The sequence below is a fragment of the Apis mellifera genome, linkage group LG5, assembly GCF_003254395.2.
Source record: "Apis mellifera strain DH4 linkage group LG5, Amel_HAv3.1, whole genome shotgun sequence".
Classification (NCBI taxonomy): Eukaryota; Metazoa; Arthropoda; class Insecta; order Hymenoptera; family Apidae; genus Apis; species Apis mellifera.
The window spans coordinates 9317054-9337289 of NC_037642.1; the positions used below are offsets into that span (position 1 = coordinate 9317054).

Consider the following 20236-nt stretch of genomic DNA (forward strand, 5'->3'; position numbering starts at 1 on the left):
CCTCCAGCCACCGTCGTTCCACCATTTCTATTCGAATTCTCTCTCTCTCTCCCTCTGTCCCTCTCTTTCTCTTCGTTAATTGTTTGTTTTGTAAACCGTTCGTGGAAATCTTCGCTCTATGAGGACGATGGTTGCTCGCTCGTGTTTCGCTTGCGTACACTTCTTGGAATAATTGAGAAACCAATGTGTAACGGCAATTGGTAAACGTAGCATGTCATACGTGATATAGATACTCTGGTAATAAGCCTAATGTTTGGTAAACACGCTTAAGCAAATATCTAATATTATGAGCGTTAGTTTACTTCGTTCAGTTCAGATATATATGTGTATATATGTGTAGCGCGTATGTAACACGTGCTGCTACGTTTTCTAATCTCGTAAAAAAAAAAAGAATGTTGGAATTACTACTAGTTGAAGGAGGAATATCTATGATATATGTTACGTATCGAGTATAATATTAAATTATCGATCGTCGTTAACAATTTCTAATTCTATATATTATATCGTAAAAAATTTCTGAATCGAATCGATTTTTTCGAAATCTGGTTTTCTAAAAAAAGAAAAAAAATCTATCGATCTTAAGCAACAAACTGGTGGTTTTAACTACACGCTACAACATTTCACGCACGACATTTTGTTTTACGCGATATTTTTAGGCTAGTGGATCTAACTAAAGTACATATATTCTCCTCTTGCAGGTTGAGTCATCGAGAGACGCCGTCTATCCGAATCGTGTAAAACTGTGTAGAACAGTTCGGTGCTGCTACTCGTTTTTGGTCGCTGTGAGCACCGTGAAGTACGAGAACGACGTGCTTAGAACCTGGGGAAAACGCATAAATCGATCGACACGAGGGAAAAAAACGTCACATTCTCTTCCCCTTAATGATATAATTAAATAAACTGTCTCGATCTCGAGAATTTGATTGAGTTTGAAAAGAAGAGAAAAGAAAAATGAGAAGACTTGTTCGCTCACCGCTGAGAAACTCTCCAAGGACATGCTGTAGAATTTTGCCGCAGTTATCTTGCTGGGAATCTTGGAACGCATCATCATGATCTGGACGCTTCTACAGAAACGACTACCGATCCAACCGCTGTTGTATGCCGATTCTCCTATCCCTTCGCTCTGCTCGTCGTAATATTAAATACATATCTCATTACTACCATAATTATCGAACGAATTATAATAAAATATTGAAAGTTTGATCGATTTTTGTACCTCGTCGATCAACCCGTTCCCACTGAAGCTGAACATGAACAGCTCGAGAATGGCGGAGTTGAGAAAGGTGGAATATTTCATCAGGCGACCCTTGTCCTCCATCATCTGCAAGTGTTATTTTTTTCTTTTTCTTTTCTTATCAGAAAACAAAGCAGTTGAGGAAGAACCGTACCGAGGTGATCTGAAATCCGGCGAAGCAAATCAATCCAGTGCTTATGACGAATTGGCCCAAAGCGAGCAAGTTTATGATCCTTTCCAAAGTGTCCGCGAACCTGTGAACAGATTGATTTCTACGTGGAACGATTTCGTTATAATATTCCGCGTCGATCATATATATGTATATAAAAATGATCGATATTTGATTTTTTCTTTCTTTTCTTTTTTTTAATTGACGCCAACTTGATCGCTTGCTGGTGACGAATCACGTTGTCCCCCATGATAGCGGCGGAGTTTGGATCGGCCCCGTTCAAAGCCTCCATCCTTCTCCTCAGAACGGCAAATTTGCCCGAGCCGTGTATTATGACCACTAAATTGAAACTGGTGGCGCCTGCGATCATACTTCCGCCAAATCCGCCCGCTGTTACGTTGAACAGATAGAGAAATTCGAAAATCGGTGACACGGTTTGATTGATGAAGAAATATCCTCGAAATGGGAGCATTTTGTCGCTATTGCCGATCACGTAAATCTGAAAAAGGAAAGGAGAGAAAAGAACAAGATGGAACAAATAAATAAATAATTGCAAATTTTCAAATTTTTATTTATTTATCTATTCTTTTTTTTTTTCATCGATTTCGAAAGAAAAGAAGAAGAAACGATTCGATTTACCTCCAAAATTGGGACGGACATGAACATCACGATGGTTATCGCGACGGTGGTGATAAAATATTTCGCGAGGCGGAAAGCGAACATCGTTTTCTCGGCGTAAATGAGGCGATCCTGGTCCGAGGATGAGAGCCAATCCTCTTTCATAGTGTTCACCACGTAGAGCATGTCCTTCTGGTGGAACGAATACACGAGCAAACGAACGACGCAAAGGTAAAAAGCTGTGCAAATTAACGCGCATTCGGTCGCTTCGTCCAGATCGTCTATATTGTGAACCACGTCGGCTGTTACTGCGACAGACATCACGATCACCTGAAAATTTTCATCGATTACCAACGGTCGGTATGCAAGATTTTGTACTAGTACGTTTAAAAATAAAATTGATCGACAATTGGTCGAAAAAGTGGAGACAGTGTTCTGAAAATAAAAAAATTTGTCAGAATGGTGTCCACAAGAATTTTTGAAGAATTTTATTAATCGAATACATTCGAAATTGTAATCGATCGAAGATGAAACTTACTAGGAAAAACATGCAGAACAAGTGAAATCTTCTAAACGTAATAGTTATCCGACTGCTATTCTCTGCCAACGGCCATATGGAAATGATTTTTCCAGTTATCATTATTGGTTTAATCAATTGATCGTATTCCTCGTTACGGAATTCACCCATTTTCTCGATATATGTATGTGTATATCTCGAATGAGTTTTATTTAAAAAAAAAATCGCACGATTTATGTTTTAGAACAGATTTTTTCTTTTTTTATTTTTGCAATACGATTCATTCGATCAAATGGTTTGTTTCATCGTATTCCGGAGGAACTGCGAAAAATGTCGCGGAAAATATCGAAGGCGAAATCGATCGTAACGTAAATGACAGTTATCGTGTAATGGGTGAATCATGACAATTCGTAGTTTACGAAACTTTTATACAAGTAGGTATTACGTGCAACTTCTTTTCGCTGAGACTTGTCGAATAATTTCGTATTCATATGAAAATATACTATATCTGATATATTATCTTTCTTTTTTTTCTTTTTTTTTTGCAAAAATTGCAATGCACGCAAAAGTTTCATGTTATACTCGGTATATTTTGAGAGAAAATAGTAAAAAGATATAAGAAATAGTTCAAATTAATTCATAGTTCATAAAAAATTTATTTTTGCGCAATACTTACCTTATTATAATATTTAAATATTGTCATTCTTAAGCTCTGATTATTCTATGACTATTCTATTCGTAAAATAGAACATTTTAATGTAGATATAAAGGAATTTTTAAGCAAAGAATCAAAGCTTAAAAATATGATGTCGTCTCTTAAATGAATTTTGCAGAATAAGTATAGACAAGGAGAATAAATAGTGAATAAAAAGAGATAGAGATAGAATAAAAATATTGAAATCAGCGCCATCTCCAGAGTGCCGTAAATGAAACTAAATAAATAAGAATAGCAAATAGGAAAAGAAGGATAGAGATATAAAGAATTGATTATTAACGCCATCTTTGAGATATTGAAGGTATTTCTTCAAAAAAATCATGTTTCTGAAAACATTCAAGAGATGACTCTGACTCTCAATTCTTATTCTATCTTATTCTAGTTTGAAGATAGAATATTGATTGATTTTTGATTTTTAGCTCGATCAATTCTTACTTTATTTCTATTTTTTTTTCCACTATTTTCTATTTTTCTTTTCTATTTCATTTATAGCATTCTGAACAACAAAATAAAAATAAAAATTTATTAATGGTATTATCTTTTTAAAAAATTGAAAGATTGAAACTTTTTTTGTAAGTGAAAAAAGTTCAATATTTTCCAAAAAGATGGCATTACTAGTCAAAAATTATTAATATTTTATTATCGATATCAATATACGATAAATTTGGACACTTTTCAAATAGATGGTAATAGATTACTAGTTAAATATTAAAAAAGATATATATGCATATAAATGACTACATTTTACCATTATTATTTTATGTACATATGTATATAAAATAAGAGTTTTCTTTTTGGCAAAACTATGAAAAATTTCAATCAATTAATTTCAAATTATTTTTTAAAATTTAAATTTTATTTTTATTTCCAAAAGCCAAAAAAATTTTAAGAAATGTTCGAATGTTCAACAATTCATCGAATAATAAGTATTAAGCTTTTTATATAATAAAATTATTGATATAGAGTAATAATTAGAATATTATTTTAATTTATAATATTTTCTAACATTTTAATAAAAATTGGAATTTTAATAATTTTTTTTTTTTTGTTTGAATATCATTTAAAAATATTCGATATGAAAAAATATTTTAAATTTTAGTTTCATTCCATTAAAACGATACTCACATTACGCATGTGCAAATTTATAGCTTAGTTAAAGTTACTGTTCATAACCTATGAAAAGTAAACTGTGATTTTATAACTGATTTGATATGTATTGATATAAGACATGTATTATCAAAATAAAAATTGGTATTTAAATTAATTATAATAATGGCTATACCTCCTTCTTTTGGTCTTAGCGATATTGTACATTTAAACGTTGGTGGAACAAGGTATAAACAAACATTTAATTGGCTTTGAATACTATATGATAAATAATTTATTTTAATTTTTAATCAATAGTTAAATATCGTCATATAATTTGAAATTTTTTTTTATTTAGAGTTATCTTTGTAATTATCTAAAATTATTTATTATTTAGGTTCTCAACATCAAAGCAAACATTAACATGGGTTCCAGATTCATTTTTTACAGCTTTATTAAGTAATAGAATTGCCAGTCATAGAGATGAAATTGGTGCATTATTTATAGATAGAGATCCAAAATTATTTTCTATTATATTAAATTATCTTCGTACAAAGGATATTGATTTAAAAAATGTAGATCTTCGTACATTAAGACACGAAGCTGAATATTATGGTATTATACCATTAGTTAAAAGATTAATGTTATGTGAAGATTTAACTCAATCATCTTGTGGAGATGTTTTATTTTACGGTTATTTACCACCACCAAGTAAGATTAAATAATTTTTTTTTTTTAAATAAAAATAGATGAAATAAAAAATATATATATATATATATATTCTACATATTGTAATTGAAAAGGTATACCATTACAAGAACCTACCACTGTTGCATCAAATGTAGGAGATGTATCTGTTCATGGTAGAATTCCAACTAATAATACTAATTCAAGAGTAGATGTACCATCTACATCTCAAAATCCAATTCCTGGAACTTCAAGTAATCATAATAATGGTATTAAACTATTAATAAATTTAGTTTAGTTAACTAGAATTATAAGTATTTAATATATATATATGTATATATTTTTTTTTCTAGGACAACAAAGTCATAAAGGAGTACTTAATAGTCACATGCGAAATTCTTCATTAGATTACAGAATTCAACAGAAAGGTTTACCACATTCACGCACATCATCTTTAGATTTAAGACATGTTAGGAACAATTCAGCAGATTTAAATAAATTATATAAAAATGATATTAGTTTAGTATTTGGACCTCAACAAGGTAAATACTCAACATATATCATTTAATTATGTTTAGTTTAAGTTTATATTTAAGTTTTTTACAAATTTTTTTATAGTTTCATCGTGGGTTGATCCTTTAAGAGTTCAAATCATAAAAGCACATCATAATTGGATTGTGATTGCTTATGCTCATTTTATAACGTGTTATCGACTTAAAGATTCATCTGGTTGGCAACATGCATTTACAAGTCCTCACATAGAATCAGTAATTGAAAGAGTGGCAATAACATCAAAATTAAGTACCAGTGGAGATGTTAAAATGGTTGCTATTTCCTATGGAAATCAAGTCAGGCTATGGAGTATTTCAGCAAATGGAATGAAAACTAATATTGGCACATTCAATTTAAATGTTCGTGTGGAATATTTATTTTTTATTGGAAGCCAATTAGTTGCTTTATCTCCTACTGATAAAATTGGCGTATGGCATGCTATGACACATCATTGGCAAATACAAGATGTAGTACCCATTTTATCATTTGATACAGCTGGTTCATTTCTTCTATTAGGATGCAACAATGGATCTATATATTATATTGGTAATTTAAAATTTATAAGATTAAATAAAAATTATTTTCATAATTAAAATATACAAAATTAATTTTCAGATATGGAAAAATTTCCTTTAAGAATGAAAGATAATGATTTACTAGTAACTGAATTGTATCGTGATCCAAATTATGATCCTATTACAGCTATATCTGTATATTTAACACCAAAAACATGTAAGTTTTTACATTTATTTTTATCATATCATGATATTGTTTAAATAAATAAATAAACATATAAATATATATATGAAAATATATATATATATAATAAATATAAAAATTGAAGGTAAATAATAAGTAACTTATAGTCATAACATTGAATATTACAGTATTTCTATTGCAGAAATATCTTTTCCAGTGACGTACAAATAAATGGACTAACATTTAATTATTAAGTCCGCTTGTATTGAGGAATGTAATAACAAACGTCACTTTTATAATTTATATAAATTTTATTTTTTAAAATATATTTTTAAAATATATTTTTTTAATGATTATACAATTTTAATAGTTACAATAATAATTCACTAATTCTGTTTGTGTAAATTTCATTATATATTTGTTCTTTGTAATAGAAAATATATATTTTTCTTAATTAAACACAAAGTCAATAAGTTTTATTTGTTTAAATACAAATATTTTATCTTCTATTACGAAGTTCAATAATATATTTGAATATTAATGAGTTTATTATTACATTCTTTGCTTCATGATTTCGTACAACTGGATAAATAGCACAAGGCAAGTATGGGTCAATATAACAATGTTCTACAATATTTTCACTTTCAAGTCACAATTTAAATTGACATATATTTTACTACATTTTATATAACATTGAACATTATGCATTATTTTAATTAGTATTCATACCCTTCCTCTCCAGGTATAGTATATTATTCTATATCAAATCACAATTGTGCACAAATCCATATTCATGTACATATTTTTAATGGCATTTTTATTAAAACTATATATGTGTATACATTTTTTTCATATATTAAAAAAATAATCTTTATTTATATCATTTTAAATTAGAATAAAAATATTATAACAAAATAATATATATTCAACAAATTATAATCATAAATATATAGGGATTATATAGTCAAAACACTTATTTTATCTTATTGCACACCCTCACTATCCTTATGCATCCAGTTGTACTTATAATATTTTTATATTCTTTTGCTTTTATTACTACACAAGTGACATAACACCTTTATGGATCTGAGAGGGGAAGGGAATAGATATTATGTACCTCTGCTTGCATAGTTATTCTTCATTTTAAACAATTCAAAGTACATATCATACATAAACTATAATTTTATATACATTGTAAATATTATATTTATTACTTTTATTAGCATATATATATATATATATATATACATAAAATTTTATTAAAATATAAATAATATACTTCTTTATAATTAAAAAACATTCAGAATAATTTATAATTTTTTATAAATTTATTATATATTTTATATTATATTTCTTTGTCATGGCATAACGCATGTAATATCTATGTAGGAGATCATTTATTATGTACTAACAAATAATATATTATACACATTATCTTATATTATGAGTACATATTTTTTTCATTATTACAATTTTTAATATATGTAATGTTGGTATTGTGTCATTTATATTATAATATTGAGAGATGTAGTTATATTAAAAATTTTTAATATTTTGAATAGAAAAAATATACTGTAATTTTATAATTTTTTTTTATACAGCTGTTTGTGGTAACTGGATAGAAATTGCATATGGCACAAAATCTGGCAGCGTTAGAGTTATAGTTCAACATCCTGAAACTGTAGGACATGGTCCACAATTATTTCAAACATTTACAGTGCATCAAAGTAGTGTAACAAAAGTATGTTTCTTTGATGAAATTATATATATTAAGAAAAAATTACAAATTATTTATGTGTATATTAAATTATACTACAGGTAACATTGTCAGAAAAATATTTAGTATCTGTCTGTTCAGAATATAATCATGTTAGGAGTTGGGCAGTTACAAGGTTTCGCGGAATGATTTCTACTCAACCTGGGTCTACACCTGAAGCTAGTTTTAAAATTGTATCTTTAGAAGCAATTGAATCTTGTATTAGTTACAATGCTGGAAATGATTTTGGTGTGTTTTTTGATATAGTATAATAATGAAAATGATTTTAGTATTATTAATAGATAACAATTGTTATACTTGAAATTATAGGACCATTTGGAGAACAAGATGATGAACAAGTCTTTGTTCAAAAAGTTGTACCTGAAACTGATCAATTATTTGTACGTTTAGCATCAAATGGAAAAAGAGTTTGTGTAATTAAATCAGTGGATGGTAGTATTATAAGCTCATTTTATGTACATGAATGTGAAGGATCTAGCCGTATGGGTTCAAGACCAAGACGTTTTATATTCACTGGACATTCTAATGGAACTATTCAAATGTGGGATCTTACAACAGCTTTAGAACCTTCTTTTTCTTCTACTCAAAGTAATATCATTATTTTTTTTTTTTTTTTTTTTTTTTTTTTTTTTTTTTTTTTTTTTTTTTTTTTTTTGTTTAATGAATTCATTAACATCATATCACAAATATTGATTACAGATGTCTCTGGTGGACCTACACCAGAAGAACTTTGGAAATTGTTAGACCAATGTGATTTAAGTAATAGTCATTCCTCAACCCCATGTATTAGTCCATGTCCATCACTTATATCTACAGGTCCAAGTATAAAAACCAGTAATGTACTATTTCTCAATCAATCACAAAATTCTGATGCAACACCTGGACCTAGCCAAACATGAAGGTAATACAAAAAAAATATTTTACAAAAATTTATAAAAATAATGTTTTATGTCCAAAAATGATTCATTTATTTTAAAATATTAACAAAAAATATTTGCAGTTACAATTTCTAATATAATATTTTGTTAATATTTTTAATTTTAACAATAATTTTCAAAAAGAAAACAGTCTCACTTATAAGTAATGCAATATGAAAGCGATGTAATAATTAAATTATAATAAATTTCTAAAGATTATAATGATAAAATAATTATTAAATAAGTGTATTGACAAGAAATAATATGCACTTTCTTTGCATTACTTAAAATATTCTAAAATACATTCTATATTGTTTTTAAATAAATATTATAATATCATATAAGATAATATATATATAATTAATTATTCTAAAGTAGAAAGTTTTACAATTATATATTTTTTTTTATATTATTATATTATAAAAAAAATGAATTTATTCATGTTAAAAATTCTGTTCTTTAAATTTATTTAAAATATATAAAATTTTATATTGAATAAATTTTCAATTTAAAACAATTTAAATATTTATATAAACATTTATATTAAACAATTCAATTTTTTTTTAAAAAACTTATATTATCAACAATAAATTGTGATTAAAATGTATACAATCAAATACATATTTTGCAAGATATATATAATAATAAGTTAATTTGATCTTTTCATATTAAAAGATATTTTAATAACTAATAACTTTTATATATTTTTTTTGTTTTTTTCTAGATAAATAGCTGTACACACTTATGGCAAATATTATAATACTGCTATCTGTTAATTCTGTAATTTTAATAAACAGTAAGTGTTAATTTTTTATATGAATGTAAATAGGTTTTTATACATGTAAGTAGAAATCAGTTAAATAAATTTAAAATAAAAATTCATACATTGTACATTATGTTAGAAAAAATTCCCAAAACATACATTTTTATGGAAATAATTATTTTTTTATCAATTCAAGATAACGCACTGTTTATTATAACAATGTTATATCTTTTTAATTATACAATATTTCATCAACATCTTGTTTACGAAATTTTAAGAACTTTGCCTAAAATTTTATTGGCATTTAAGATATCACTATGTAAATTGAATTAAATTTGAGGCACTACGGTGATTTTATATCAGTTCTATATTGCATGATTAACTTGCTTATAGTAACTTTTTTACACAATGATCATCTTATATAAAACATGATCAGAAATAAAAAATAAAAAATTTTTTATTATATAATCTGATTAGTTTCTAACTTATAAAAGTACTTATTTTATTTGATAAAATTGTACCTATGATATATATATATGTATATATATCATGTAAATTGCAAAACAGTCTCGTTAACATGTATACAATTTATTAAGTAACAGTTCCTAAAAAATATCATGCAATATAAATTCTTTAAATAATATTATATTGAGCTAGACTAATTTTTCTCTTATAAAAATTGTACATAACATTAATGATATTATTGCAAATAAATCATACTCATATAAAATTTTTATGCCAAAATAAATTATTATAAAATAATCTTGGATTTGTCATTGGTGTTAATAAGAAACACCATGCTACTAATCCAATTACAAACAAAGAAAACAAACCAGCTCTTTTTAATGGATCTTTAACTGCAACTACTTCAGAAAGATCAGGACATCCCATATGATTACAAAAAGAATGTGCTGTAAATGGTGCTGCTAAATGTCCTAAAAAAATATTAATTTTTTTAAATAAAAAATGATATATCAAATTATAGTAATGTATAAATTAAGAGCATTTTATTACAATCATACCTGTTTTAGCAAAAAGAAAAGCAGCATATGCTCCAAATAATGTTGTAAACGCAAATTGAAAACCTATATTAAAAATTTATTATGATATATAATAATTAATATATTTATTAAAATTAAAGTAAAATTAAAAGAAATACTTACAAGATATAAATAATGCATGTTTAAGATTCATGCCTGCTTTTACCCTATCTACTACATGATGAAAATGAGCGACACCAAAAAATAAAGGGCAGATAAATATGGCAGTAGTTGGTGTAAAACATTGCAAAAGCAATGGTAACATACATGCTCTAAATGTCCATTCTTCAGCCAAAGGAGCAACTACTAGATTTCTCCACCATATTATTGTTCGTACACTTCCAAACCAATACATAGGTTCTAAAAAGATTAAACATAAAATATGATCTAATAATTATTTAATAATTTAATTTAAATCTTTAATTATTTAAGAAAATATACATATTGTACATAATCTATCTAAAATATTATCAATATATTTATTAATTTATTTAAAATACTAACCAGTATATAATCTCCAAAGTCCATTAAAACCTTGTACACATATTGGCCCTAGAAATAGTATCATTGTTAATAACAATGGCATTATAATTGCTTGAATTAAACCAGGCCACCGCAGTCCCAATAACTCCCAAATTGTTGCCTAAAAGTTATAAATTATAATATTGCATTTATTATATAATTAATGATATCATTATACACAATTACCTTTTGAAATACTTTCTCATTCATTCCAAAGTACAATAATGCAGGAGATATAAGAGACATAATAAAAACACTAAAAAATCTTTTTTTTATTACACTTGGATGTTCTCTGCAATAAAAAAAAATTTTTTATTTTATTAATCTTTATTCTTTTTTTTATGATATTTTTTAATTAAAATTTTTTTCCTTATGGAAAAATTCTGAGATAAAAATTTATAAAAATATAAAAAATATTATATTAAATAAAAAAATTGTAAACATTTATTTTAAATACTGAAGAATATATAGATAATTAGTTAAACAAGTGATATCGATATTATTGACAGAAAATAATTATTGATAGTTCACACAATTGCTTTTAAATGACGCGCCAATTACAGAAGAATTGAAGGAAAAAGTTCTCCAATAGAGGCGCTGTGAATTCGATTCTTGTCCAGAAAAGCGACTGCGTGAATCAGGAGAATCAAAGAGTAGACTTTCATGTTCTCGGTCGACGTGAATACAGTTACACTTTGTTCGTGGTTTCCTGTGGTTCACTGTTAAAGGACCGAGAGAGAGCATACACGATTACAGAAAATGGACATTTAAAGATTGACGTTTATATTAGTTAGTTTGTTATCGCTGTTAATCGGTACATACCTACTGTACGGAGAATTCCATACATAGAGGCTCGCGACGTACATCACTGAGAGAACAAAACATGATAGAATTGCAGTTATGCAGGAGAAATCAGTATTTCGATCCGCAGTCTCCATAACTCCATACTGATGTTGGTTGCTTGTGTCGCGATCCATTGCAGAAGAGGGAATCGGTAAGGGGTAGAAGGCAAGAGAAGGATCGCATAGGAAAGAGGGAGGTCGGTGAGGAAAGAGGGGGAGAGCAGAAATTCATCCGATTGGCGGTCTGGCACTAGTCGGCAGTCCTACCGTCAATGAGAAGATGGCCGCTGGGCTCGGTGGAAGTGTCGCCATTGTTTAGTGTTTAGTTGTTTTACCGTTTCTCGCATAATTTTACGGGAAGCACGATAAAAATGCCAAGTGCGTCGTTCACATCGTCGCGCAATTACGTGCGAAGATCCCGAAGAAAAGGTGCAAACAGGATTCCTCTTCCTTCGAGAACAACCTCGGGTAAGAGCCCTGCATCCGGAGCTCGATTCACTACTCACCTGTCTCGACTCTCTTCTTTGCCTTCACCTACTTCGATATTCCTAGTTAATTATCCTAATAATTCTCTATGATATCATTTAAATGATATTCTTCTCATTAATTATATTTTTATTTTCTGATCAAAATTTATAAAACAATTCCGTCAAACCTACTGCCCACGTCTTCTCACACGATTTTCTCACACTCGGCATGGCCGAAAAACGTAGAACTGATGCCTCAATGACGTTTCTCAAAATCAACATACGTTCGCTACTTTTATCACAATCCTTTTTTTTGGAGACATCGATTATGATATCATATACTTCGCGATTGTCAATTTTTACTCTGGAATGTCGACTCAAAATCTATTTCTTACCCCACCCCCTTTTTTTAATAATTTTCATTTATTAGATATTTAATTAAATTTATTGATACTTGCGTGATTTAAAAAAATAATATTTTCATAATTTCAAGGCAGAAAGTCATGCCTCTTTGACTCTGATATTATACACTGCCTACAGATTTTGTGTTAAATTAGAATAATGTTCCACTTTCTCAAAATAGTTTATAAACTCATAATATATTAGTAGATCAATGTAGCTGTATTTTTTGAAAATAATAATGATATTTCTGTTATAAAAATTATAATTTAATAATTAATAATATATCAATATTGAATATGAAATATATATCTGTCATAAATTTTATGGTAGTTTCTCAAAACATATTTGTATTTTCTATCTTTATTTTAATCCTCTAAATGTTTTTTAAACCTGTATTATATTATTTATCTTGACATTTAATCAGTAATTTAAATATTAATATTTTATAAATATTAAAATATATATTTAGATTAATTTTGATCAAAACATTTTAAATAAATATATTTTTATAAAATATATAATATAAAATAGAATATTAAAATATATTATAGAATAATTAATTATATGTACAAGATATATATATTAAAGTTATTTTGAATTACTTATAATTTTGGTAATTTATTTTTTTAATGATATTATTAGTTCTTTTTATTTAAGATTATTGTGTTTTTTAGCCGAGCCATGCGATTTGCCATGTTCAGCATCAAATCAGATACCTCCTGGTGGTGGAGTTGGTGGTGGAGGAGGAGGAGGAGGTGGAGGTGGGGGTGGAAATGGTGGAAGAGGATCATCACCCAGTGTTTCTGGTGTTGCAGCACCATCGCCTTCTCCATCACATTCTCATTCATCTCCTTACGATTTAAGACGTAAAAGTCCACCTCATCCAGATCCTGCTCCTGGTACTAGCTCTGCCCTACCTCCTTCGGGTGGTAGTAGTATAGGAGCCACTTTAGGTTCTTCCTCTTTACCAGCAAGAAAACGACCCAGACGGACTTGTTCGTTATCCACAGATGGTATATTTATTTTATTATATATATTATATATAAGACTAATAAAAATTATCTTTTTATTATGATAAAGAATTTTAAAATCCTTCATTATTTTACAGGTACAAATACAAATACTGCAGCACATTACCTTCAATATGAATTACCAGATGAAGTTCTGCTTACTATATTTAATTATCTAATGGAACAGGATTTATGTAGAGTTTCTCAAGTTTGCAAGCGTTTTCAAACAATTGCAAATGACACTGAACTGTGGAAGTCATTATATCAGCAAGTTTATGAATATGACTTACCACTATTTAATCCTGCACCTTGTAAATTTGAATTTGTATCACCAGATGAATCAGACTATCCAAATCCATGGAAAGAAAGCTTTAGACAATTATATAGAGGAGTACATGTTAGACCAGGATTTCAGGATTTGAAGTTTAAAGGTCGGAACTTGCCATACTTTAATACAGTTCAGGGAGCATTAGATTATGTAGATGAATTCAGAAGCAATAGCAGTTCCTCGACTAATAATAGCACAACTACAAGTGGTCAAGGAAATTGTTGTGGAAATAATTCTCAAACAACAGAAGAAGCGCCTCAACATTTAGTTTTCTTACATGCTGGCATATATAGAGGCGAATTTCTTGTAATCGACAGCGATGTTGCACTAATTGGAGCAGCACCCGGAAATGTTGCAGAATCTGTTATATTAGAAAGAGAAAGTGAATCTACAGTTATGTTTGTAGAAGGAGCAAAACGAGCTTATGCCGGCCACCTTACATTAAAATTTACTCCAGATGTTACTAGTACAGTACCGCATCATAAACACTATTGTTTAGAAGTTGGTGAAAATTGCAGTCCTACAGTTGATCATTGTATAATTAGGAGTTCGAGTGTTGGTAAGTAATTCTATTGAGAAATAATTTTTTTTATTACTTCCAGATATTTCTTTTTTAAATTTATTATTGATTTTCTAATTTTTAGTTGGAGCAGCTGTTTGTGTGTCGGGTGTAGGAGCAAATCCTGTGGTAAAGAATTGTGACATATCGGATTGTGAAAACGTTGGACTTTATGTCACTGATTATGCTCAAGGAACTTATGAAGATAATGAAATTTCTAGAAATGCATTAGCTGGAATTTGGGTGAAAAATTATGCAAATCCAATTATGAGAAGAAATCATATTCATCATGGAAGAGACGTCGGAATCTTTACGTTTGATAATGGTCTCGGATATTTCGAAGCTAATGATATTCATAACAATCGAATAGCAGGTTTTGAAGTAAAAGCTGGTGCTAATCCAACGGTTGTGCATTGTGAAATACACCATGGGCAAACAGGTGGAATATATGTCCATGAAAATGGCTTAGGACAATTTATCGACAACAAAATTCATTCGAATAATTTCGCCGGCGTTTGGATTACTTCCAATTCAAATCCAACTATTCGCAGAAATGAAATTTATAATGGTCATCAAGGAGGAGTATATATATTTGGAGAAGGAAGGGGCTTAATCGAACATAATAATATTTATGGTAATGCCTTAGCTGGTATACAGATTAGAACAAATTCGGATCCTATTGTTAGACATAATAAAATACATCATGGTCAACATGGTGGTATATACGTTCATGAAAAAGGACAAGGTTTAATTGAAGAGAACGAAGTGTACGCAAATACATTAGCAGGTGTTTGGATAACCACAGGATCGACACCGGTATTAAGAAGAAATCGTATCCATAGTGGAAAACAAGTTGGAGTTTATTTTTATGATAATGGACATGGAAAATTAGAAGACAATGATATTTTCAATCATTTGTATTCAGGAGTACAAATCAGGTAAAATATTGTATAATAAAAGAAATTTTATTTTTATATATTAATCGTTTTATAATATTAGGACTGGAAGTAATCCAGTAATACGTGGAAATAAAATATGGGGTGGACAAAATGGTGGAGTACTTGTGTATAATAGCGGATTAGGCTTACTGGAACAAAATGAAATTTTTGATAATGCAATGGCAGGAGTTTGGATTAAAACAGATAGTAATCCTACATTAAAAAGAAACAAAATATTTGATGGCAGAGATGGTGGAATTTGTATATTTAATGGTGGCAAAGGTAAGTTTTATTTTTATATAATTTTAGTAAACATATGATTAAAAATAAATTTTTAAATTTAAAAAATTTTTTTTCGTTTCTAATACTATAGGTGTTCTTGAAGAGAATGATATATTTCGTAATGCTCAAGCTGGTGTGCTTATTTCTACACAATCACATCCTGTCTTAAGGAGAAACCGAATTTTTGATGGATTAGCAGCCGGCGTTGAAATAACAAACAATGCGACAGCTACATTAGAATTTAATCAAATTTTTAACAATAGATTCGGTGGTCTGTGTTTAGCAAGTGGAGTACAACCAACAACTAGAGGTCTATTTTTTTCTTTTTTTTTTTTTTTTTTTCTTTTTTTTTTCTTTTTTTTTTTTATAATGATAATTTAAAAAATGGACAATCAATTATATCATCATTTTTTTATCATTTTTTTAGGCAATAAAATATTTAATAATCAAGATGCGGTTGAAAAAGCAGTTGGAAATGGCCAATGTTTATACAAAATTTCGTCGTATACTTCTTTTCCTATGCACGATTTCTATCGTTGTCAAACATGCAATACAACAGATCGCAATGCAATTTGCGTAAATTGTATAAAAACTTGTCATGCTGGACACGATGTAGAATTCATTAGACACGATCGGTAAATAATTGATAATGTTAAATATTTTATAATACTATTATATTATAAAATTGCATATGAAAAATTGATAATTGATGTATGTTTCCAGATTCTTTTGTGACTGTGGTGCTGGAACATTAAGTAATCAGTGTCAACTTCAGGGTGAACCTACGCAAGATACAGATACATTATATGATAGTGCGGCACCAATGGAGTCACATACACTTATGGTCAACTAGGAACTAACGTAAACTAAATAAAACAATCAATCGACATTGAATCTGTAAGTCCAACATATTGCAAACAAGAAAATAATTTGTTGCAGAGTTCTTTATTATGACACTTATTCTTTCATGTCCCTAATTGTGATTGTTATTTTGTAAAGCTGTCGTTATTGTTAACATACTTCAATTAACAATAATTTCATTACATCACTACTATTATCATTATCATTGTCGTTACTCATTTCACTTTCATTATCACGATAATTAAAATTATCATATAATCATTTTCATTATTTTGTAAGATTATATTCGACTTTTTGTAAATGACAGTTCACTGAACTGATATTATCATTGTTATCATTGTCATCATTATTATCATTATCAATAATATTTTTTATTAAAAAAATTAATACTCTCTGTTTCGGTGTATTCTTTAATATAAATGAACATGTTAATTGATATTCGAATTCAATCAGATATCAACATTATTTGATATAATACATATTTTGCTAGAAGGAAAATTAATAGAAAATTGTTTTCTTCTCTTTTGCTTTTTTATTGTTCTTCGTTAAAAGCGATTTCACAAAGTCAAGATTTTATTTCTTGCGATTACGTAATAAAGAACTCCGCAATGAAAAAGAAAAAAAAAAAAGACGTCGATAAACAAGAAGAACAGTGACAATGGATTTCTTATGTAAGCAAATCTATTAATTAGATAACATCAAATTTATTTAAACGTGTAATAAAAAACAAACTACTGCGGTTAAATACTAATTGACCGAAAATATGCCACAAACTATTCTTGTGACTTTTTTTTCATTAAGTTTCTTTAACTTTGAATATAAAGCAAAAAAAGTGCAGTGGATCTGTGTAAAAAAATGGAAATAAAAAATAACGTATGTGCATACGTCAATAAAAAAAGGACACGTAATAATCGTGACGATATTTAAAAAAAACTGTTTAAATAATAAAAAAAATTTGTGCAATGCAACAGCATTGATAAAAAAAAAAAAACAATTCTTTAAGCTTATAATGAAACACAGTGTCGCGGATGTAAATTGTGTATAATCGTATCGTTAATAAACGCGAATAGACAGTAACATTAAATAAATGACTTATTACTCGAACGAAAACATCGACATATAAATTGTGAGAAAGACACATTAAAAAAATTTTCACTCATACTCGAATGAAACTTATACATTGGTGCATTAAGGTAAAAAAAACATGAGGAAGTGCATATTGTGTATTCATACCAATGGAATTGTAGGTAATCAAGTCAGTTTAAGACAAAAGTTGAAAGAGCAATTAGCAGCAGTCATAATAAATGATAGCTCAAGTGCGACGTCGATAAATCTGTGGTATAAATTACAAAAAATAGGAAGTGAGCACGAGCGAAATGAAAATCCATGACGACATATTGGAACGGATGTCTAAAAAATGTGATATGTAAAATTCACAACTGGAATAATCAAAATGAAATTGAAGCATCTGTACAATTCTAAGAATTTTTTTTGCAACGTAAGTGTACCTCATAATACACATATACAATTCTTCGATTCTACTATCCATATTGTGAATAGTGATGGTTCTAATGCATGGGGAAAGTGCATAATAAGACAAAATAAAATATTTAAAAAAATATTTACGTAATGTACGTTGGTGTATAATACTAGTGAGAGAGAGGAGAAAACGAAAAATCTACGAAGAGAAGTAAAAAAAAAAAAAAAAGAAAATATACTGTCCAAGGAACAGTTTAAAAAAGTAATCTCGAATTTTTAAAATAATTCGATTTTTTTAATATTATGTTAGCGATAAAATCTCTAATCATATTATATAATTGTATTTTAAGAGCGATTAGCTCTTGTACGAAAAAATGAACAAAAAGCGCCTATTAGCGATAATTTTAGACGCAATCACATCCATTTATGCAAATCATGAATATAAAATAAGTAGATGAAATATTTGAAATTATAGTAAAATTTTGTTGCACAAACAAAATTTTACGAATCAGTCGTATTCATTATCGTACGTAGTACTTTTATATATCATTTGGTAGAAAATGGGTAATGGTACATGAGAATTGCCTTTGAATTTACTGACCTAAGGTCTGTAGTATTATACACCGCAGTGTCATATTATACATAGTGTAACTATATAATGTTTAACAAGTTATGTGCACTGAAAATATAAAGACATATGTCAAAGGCATTTTTCATATGTGCACATTAGAAAATAATTTTTTTTTTTTTTTTTTTTTTTTTTTTTTTTTTTTTTTTTTTTTTTTTTCTCTTTTCTTTTTGAGTGATACTTTTTATGCTTTGTTGTTTTGTTTAAAAAACACTTATCTATGAAAAAAGAAGTTTTTTTTGTAATTAAATTTGAAACTTGGAATAGAAGAACTACAGAAAAAATTTTCATAAAATAAAAAAAAAAAGCAAACAAAAAAAAAAGAAAAGATCGATAACACATGAAATAGAAACCAAAACATTTTCATATGCTCTCTATATCGTAATATGATTATTAAAATTTATTTTGATTGCTTCTATTTCAAGTATTATTTACGAAATGTTAAATATGTGTTTATGTATTTAAAAAAAAAATGAAATTATAAAAGAAGATTTAGTAACATCTTTAAGATTTTTGTTAAACGTTTTAAATGCTGATTCAAATGGATATCATTATCAATATTTGATTATCCAAGAAAGAATAAGAATTTTTCTGTGATTTTTCTATCTTCTTACAGTTTCAAAGCATGTTGAATTATTGTATTATCTTAAACATTGTTTTGCGCAGCAGCCGTTTCGAATACGTTTTTGAATGAATAATTTTACTTTTTAATGCTACTGAATATCTTCCTTTTGACATTTCCTAAGTATCAAAGAAAAGATTAAGTTTAAAAAGAAAAGAAAAACATGAATGTTACACAATAAGCAAAATTTTCTTTACACAAAAATATAATAAATTTCTTGGAAAAAAAAAAAAAAAGAAAGAAAAGAAAAAGATAAGCAATTGAAACGAACGATTCACTATTTGGCTGCAGCACGATTCAAATGTTTCTTCTGTTTCTCGTTGTTGGATGTATTTTAGAATATAAGCTTTAAAATCAGCAATAGAAATCTCTGTTATGTTTGAATTCATTGTAATTTTCGTGATAAGAGCTGATCTTCACTGGATATAAAAAGAGAGAGAGTGAGAGAGAGAGAGAGAGAATTTTCTGAGATGAATATATTTATTCCATAATCTGAGAAAATAAAATCAATTGAAGTATTGT

At 27.9% G+C, this 20236-nt stretch overlaps 4 protein-coding genes across 11 annotated transcripts; 2 read left to right on the forward strand and 2 right to left on the reverse strand.

The window, feature by feature from the left end:
* Positions 1-277: 277 nt before the first annotated feature.
* LOC100577955 (odorant receptor 13a) lies at positions 278-3363 on the reverse strand. 4 transcript variants are annotated; one of them, XM_016912360.2, is made up of 8 exons: positions 2706-2740; positions 2560-2621; positions 2043-2351; positions 1616-1902; positions 1389-1506; positions 1217-1321; positions 974-1123; positions 545-820 (listed from the first exon to the last, which is right to left on the reverse strand). In XM_016912360.2, exons 1-8 carry the CDS (start codon positions 2707-2709, stop codon positions 764-766), a joined length of 1092 nt encoding a protein of 363 aa, XP_016767849.2. In that variant the 5' UTR covers positions 2710-2740; the 3' UTR covers positions 545-763. The 4 variants fall into 4 exon arrangements, with proteins under 4 accessions (XP_016767848.2, XP_016767849.2, XP_016767850.2 ...); XM_016912359.2 differs by having other exon boundaries at positions 278-820; positions 2560-3005; XM_016912361.2 differs by lacking the exons at positions 2560-2621; positions 2706-2740 and adding an exon at positions 3215-3363.
* Positions 3364-4387: 1024 nt separating this feature from the next.
* LOC411419 (BTB/POZ domain-containing protein KCTD3) lies at positions 4388-9853 on the forward strand. 3 transcript variants are annotated; one of them, XM_006567911.3, is made up of 12 exons: positions 4389-4587; positions 4737-5050; positions 5143-5295; positions 5380-5568; positions 5645-6124; positions 6194-6310; positions 6872-6877; positions 7879-8018; positions 8096-8282; positions 8364-8642; positions 8754-8955; positions 9696-9853. In XM_006567911.3, exons 1-11 carry the CDS (start codon positions 4526-4528, stop codon positions 8951-8953), a joined length of 2127 nt encoding a protein of 708 aa, XP_006567974.1. In that variant the 5' UTR covers positions 4389-4525; the 3' UTR covers positions 8954-8955; positions 9696-9853. The 3 variants fall into 3 exon arrangements, with proteins under 3 accessions (XP_016767827.1, XP_006567974.1, XP_394892.4); XM_016912338.2 differs by lacking the exon at positions 5143-5295 and having other exon boundaries at positions 4388-4587; positions 5434-5568; XM_394892.7 differs by lacking the exon at positions 6872-6877 and having other exon boundaries at positions 4390-4587.
* Positions 9854-9955: 102 nt separating this feature from the next.
* LOC409333 (CAAX prenyl protease 2) lies at positions 9956-12303 on the reverse strand. Of its 3 annotated transcripts, XM_006567910.3 has the most exons (7): positions 12119-12261; positions 11858-12015; positions 11483-11588; positions 11279-11417; positions 10898-11134; positions 10757-10819; positions 9956-10669 (listed from the first exon to the last, which is right to left on the reverse strand). In XM_006567910.3, the coding sequence occupies exons 2-7, from the start codon at positions 11959-11961 to the stop codon at positions 10455-10457; spliced, it is 864 nt and encodes a 287-aa protein (XP_006567973.1). In that variant the 5' UTR covers positions 11962-12015; positions 12119-12261; the 3' UTR covers positions 9956-10454. The 3 variants fall into 3 exon arrangements, with proteins under 3 accessions (XP_006567973.1, XP_392849.4, XP_016767828.1); XM_392849.7 differs by lacking the exon at positions 11858-12015 and having other exon boundaries at positions 12119-12303; XM_016912339.2 differs by lacking the exons at positions 11858-12015; positions 12119-12261 and adding an exon at positions 11830-11848.
* LOC412059 (F-box only protein 11) lies at positions 12218-18680 on the forward strand. The gene is made up of 8 exons (XM_395525.7): positions 12218-12606; positions 13682-14020; positions 14116-14904; positions 14990-15842; positions 15904-16124; positions 16216-16434; positions 16552-16759; positions 16848-18680. The coding sequence occupies exons 1-8, from the start codon at positions 12510-12512 to the stop codon at positions 16975-16977; spliced, it is 2856 nt and encodes a 951-aa protein (XP_395525.3). The 5' UTR covers positions 12218-12509; the 3' UTR covers positions 16978-18680.
* The last annotated feature ends 1556 nt before the right edge of the window (positions 18681-20236 follow it).

Coding starts and splice junctions, on each gene's coding strand:
- LOC100577955 (XM_016912359.2), bottom strand. CDS start 2,709: ATGGGTGAATTCCGTAACGAGGAATACGATCAATTGATTAAACCAATA. Junction 1,507..1,615: donor CGTCACCAGCAAGCGATCAA/GTTGGCGTCAAT, acceptor CGTTCCACGTAG/AAATCAATCTGTTCACAGGT. Junction 1,322..1,388: donor CCGGATTTCAGATCACCTCG/GTACGGTTCTTC, acceptor TAACACTTGCAG/ATGATGGAGGACAAGGGTCG.
- LOC411419 (XM_006567911.3), top strand. CDS start 4,526: ATGGCTATACCTCCTTCTTTTGGTCTTAGCGATATTGTACATTTAAAC. Junction 8,019..8,095: donor ATCAAAGTAGTGTAACAAAA/GTATGTTTCTTT, acceptor ATTATACTACAG/GTAACATTGTCAGAAAAATA. Junction 8,643..8,753: donor TTCTTTTTCTTCTACTCAAA/GTAATATCATTA, acceptor TATTGATTACAG/ATGTCTCTGGTGGACCTACA.
- LOC409333 (XM_392849.7), bottom strand. CDS start 12,273: ATGGATCGCGACACAAGCAACCAACATCAGTATGGAGTTATGGAGACT. Junction 11,589..12,118: donor TGGAATTCTCCGTACAGTAG/GTATGTACCGAT, acceptor TTTTTATTGCAG/AGAACATCCAAGTGTAATAA. Junction 10,820..10,897: donor ACATGCATTATTTATATCTT/GTAAGTATTTCT, acceptor TTTTTAATATAG/GTTTTCAATTTGCGTTTACA.
- LOC412059 (XM_395525.7), top strand. CDS start 12,510: ATGCCAAGTGCGTCGTTCACATCGTCGCGCAATTACGTGCGAAGATCC. Junction 12,607..13,681: donor TCCTTCGAGAACAACCTCGG/GTAAGAGCCCTG, acceptor TGTGTTTTTTAG/CCGAGCCATGCGATTTGCCA. Junction 14,021..14,115: donor TTGTTCGTTATCCACAGATG/GTATATTTATTT, acceptor ATTATTTTACAG/GTACAAATACAAATACTGCA.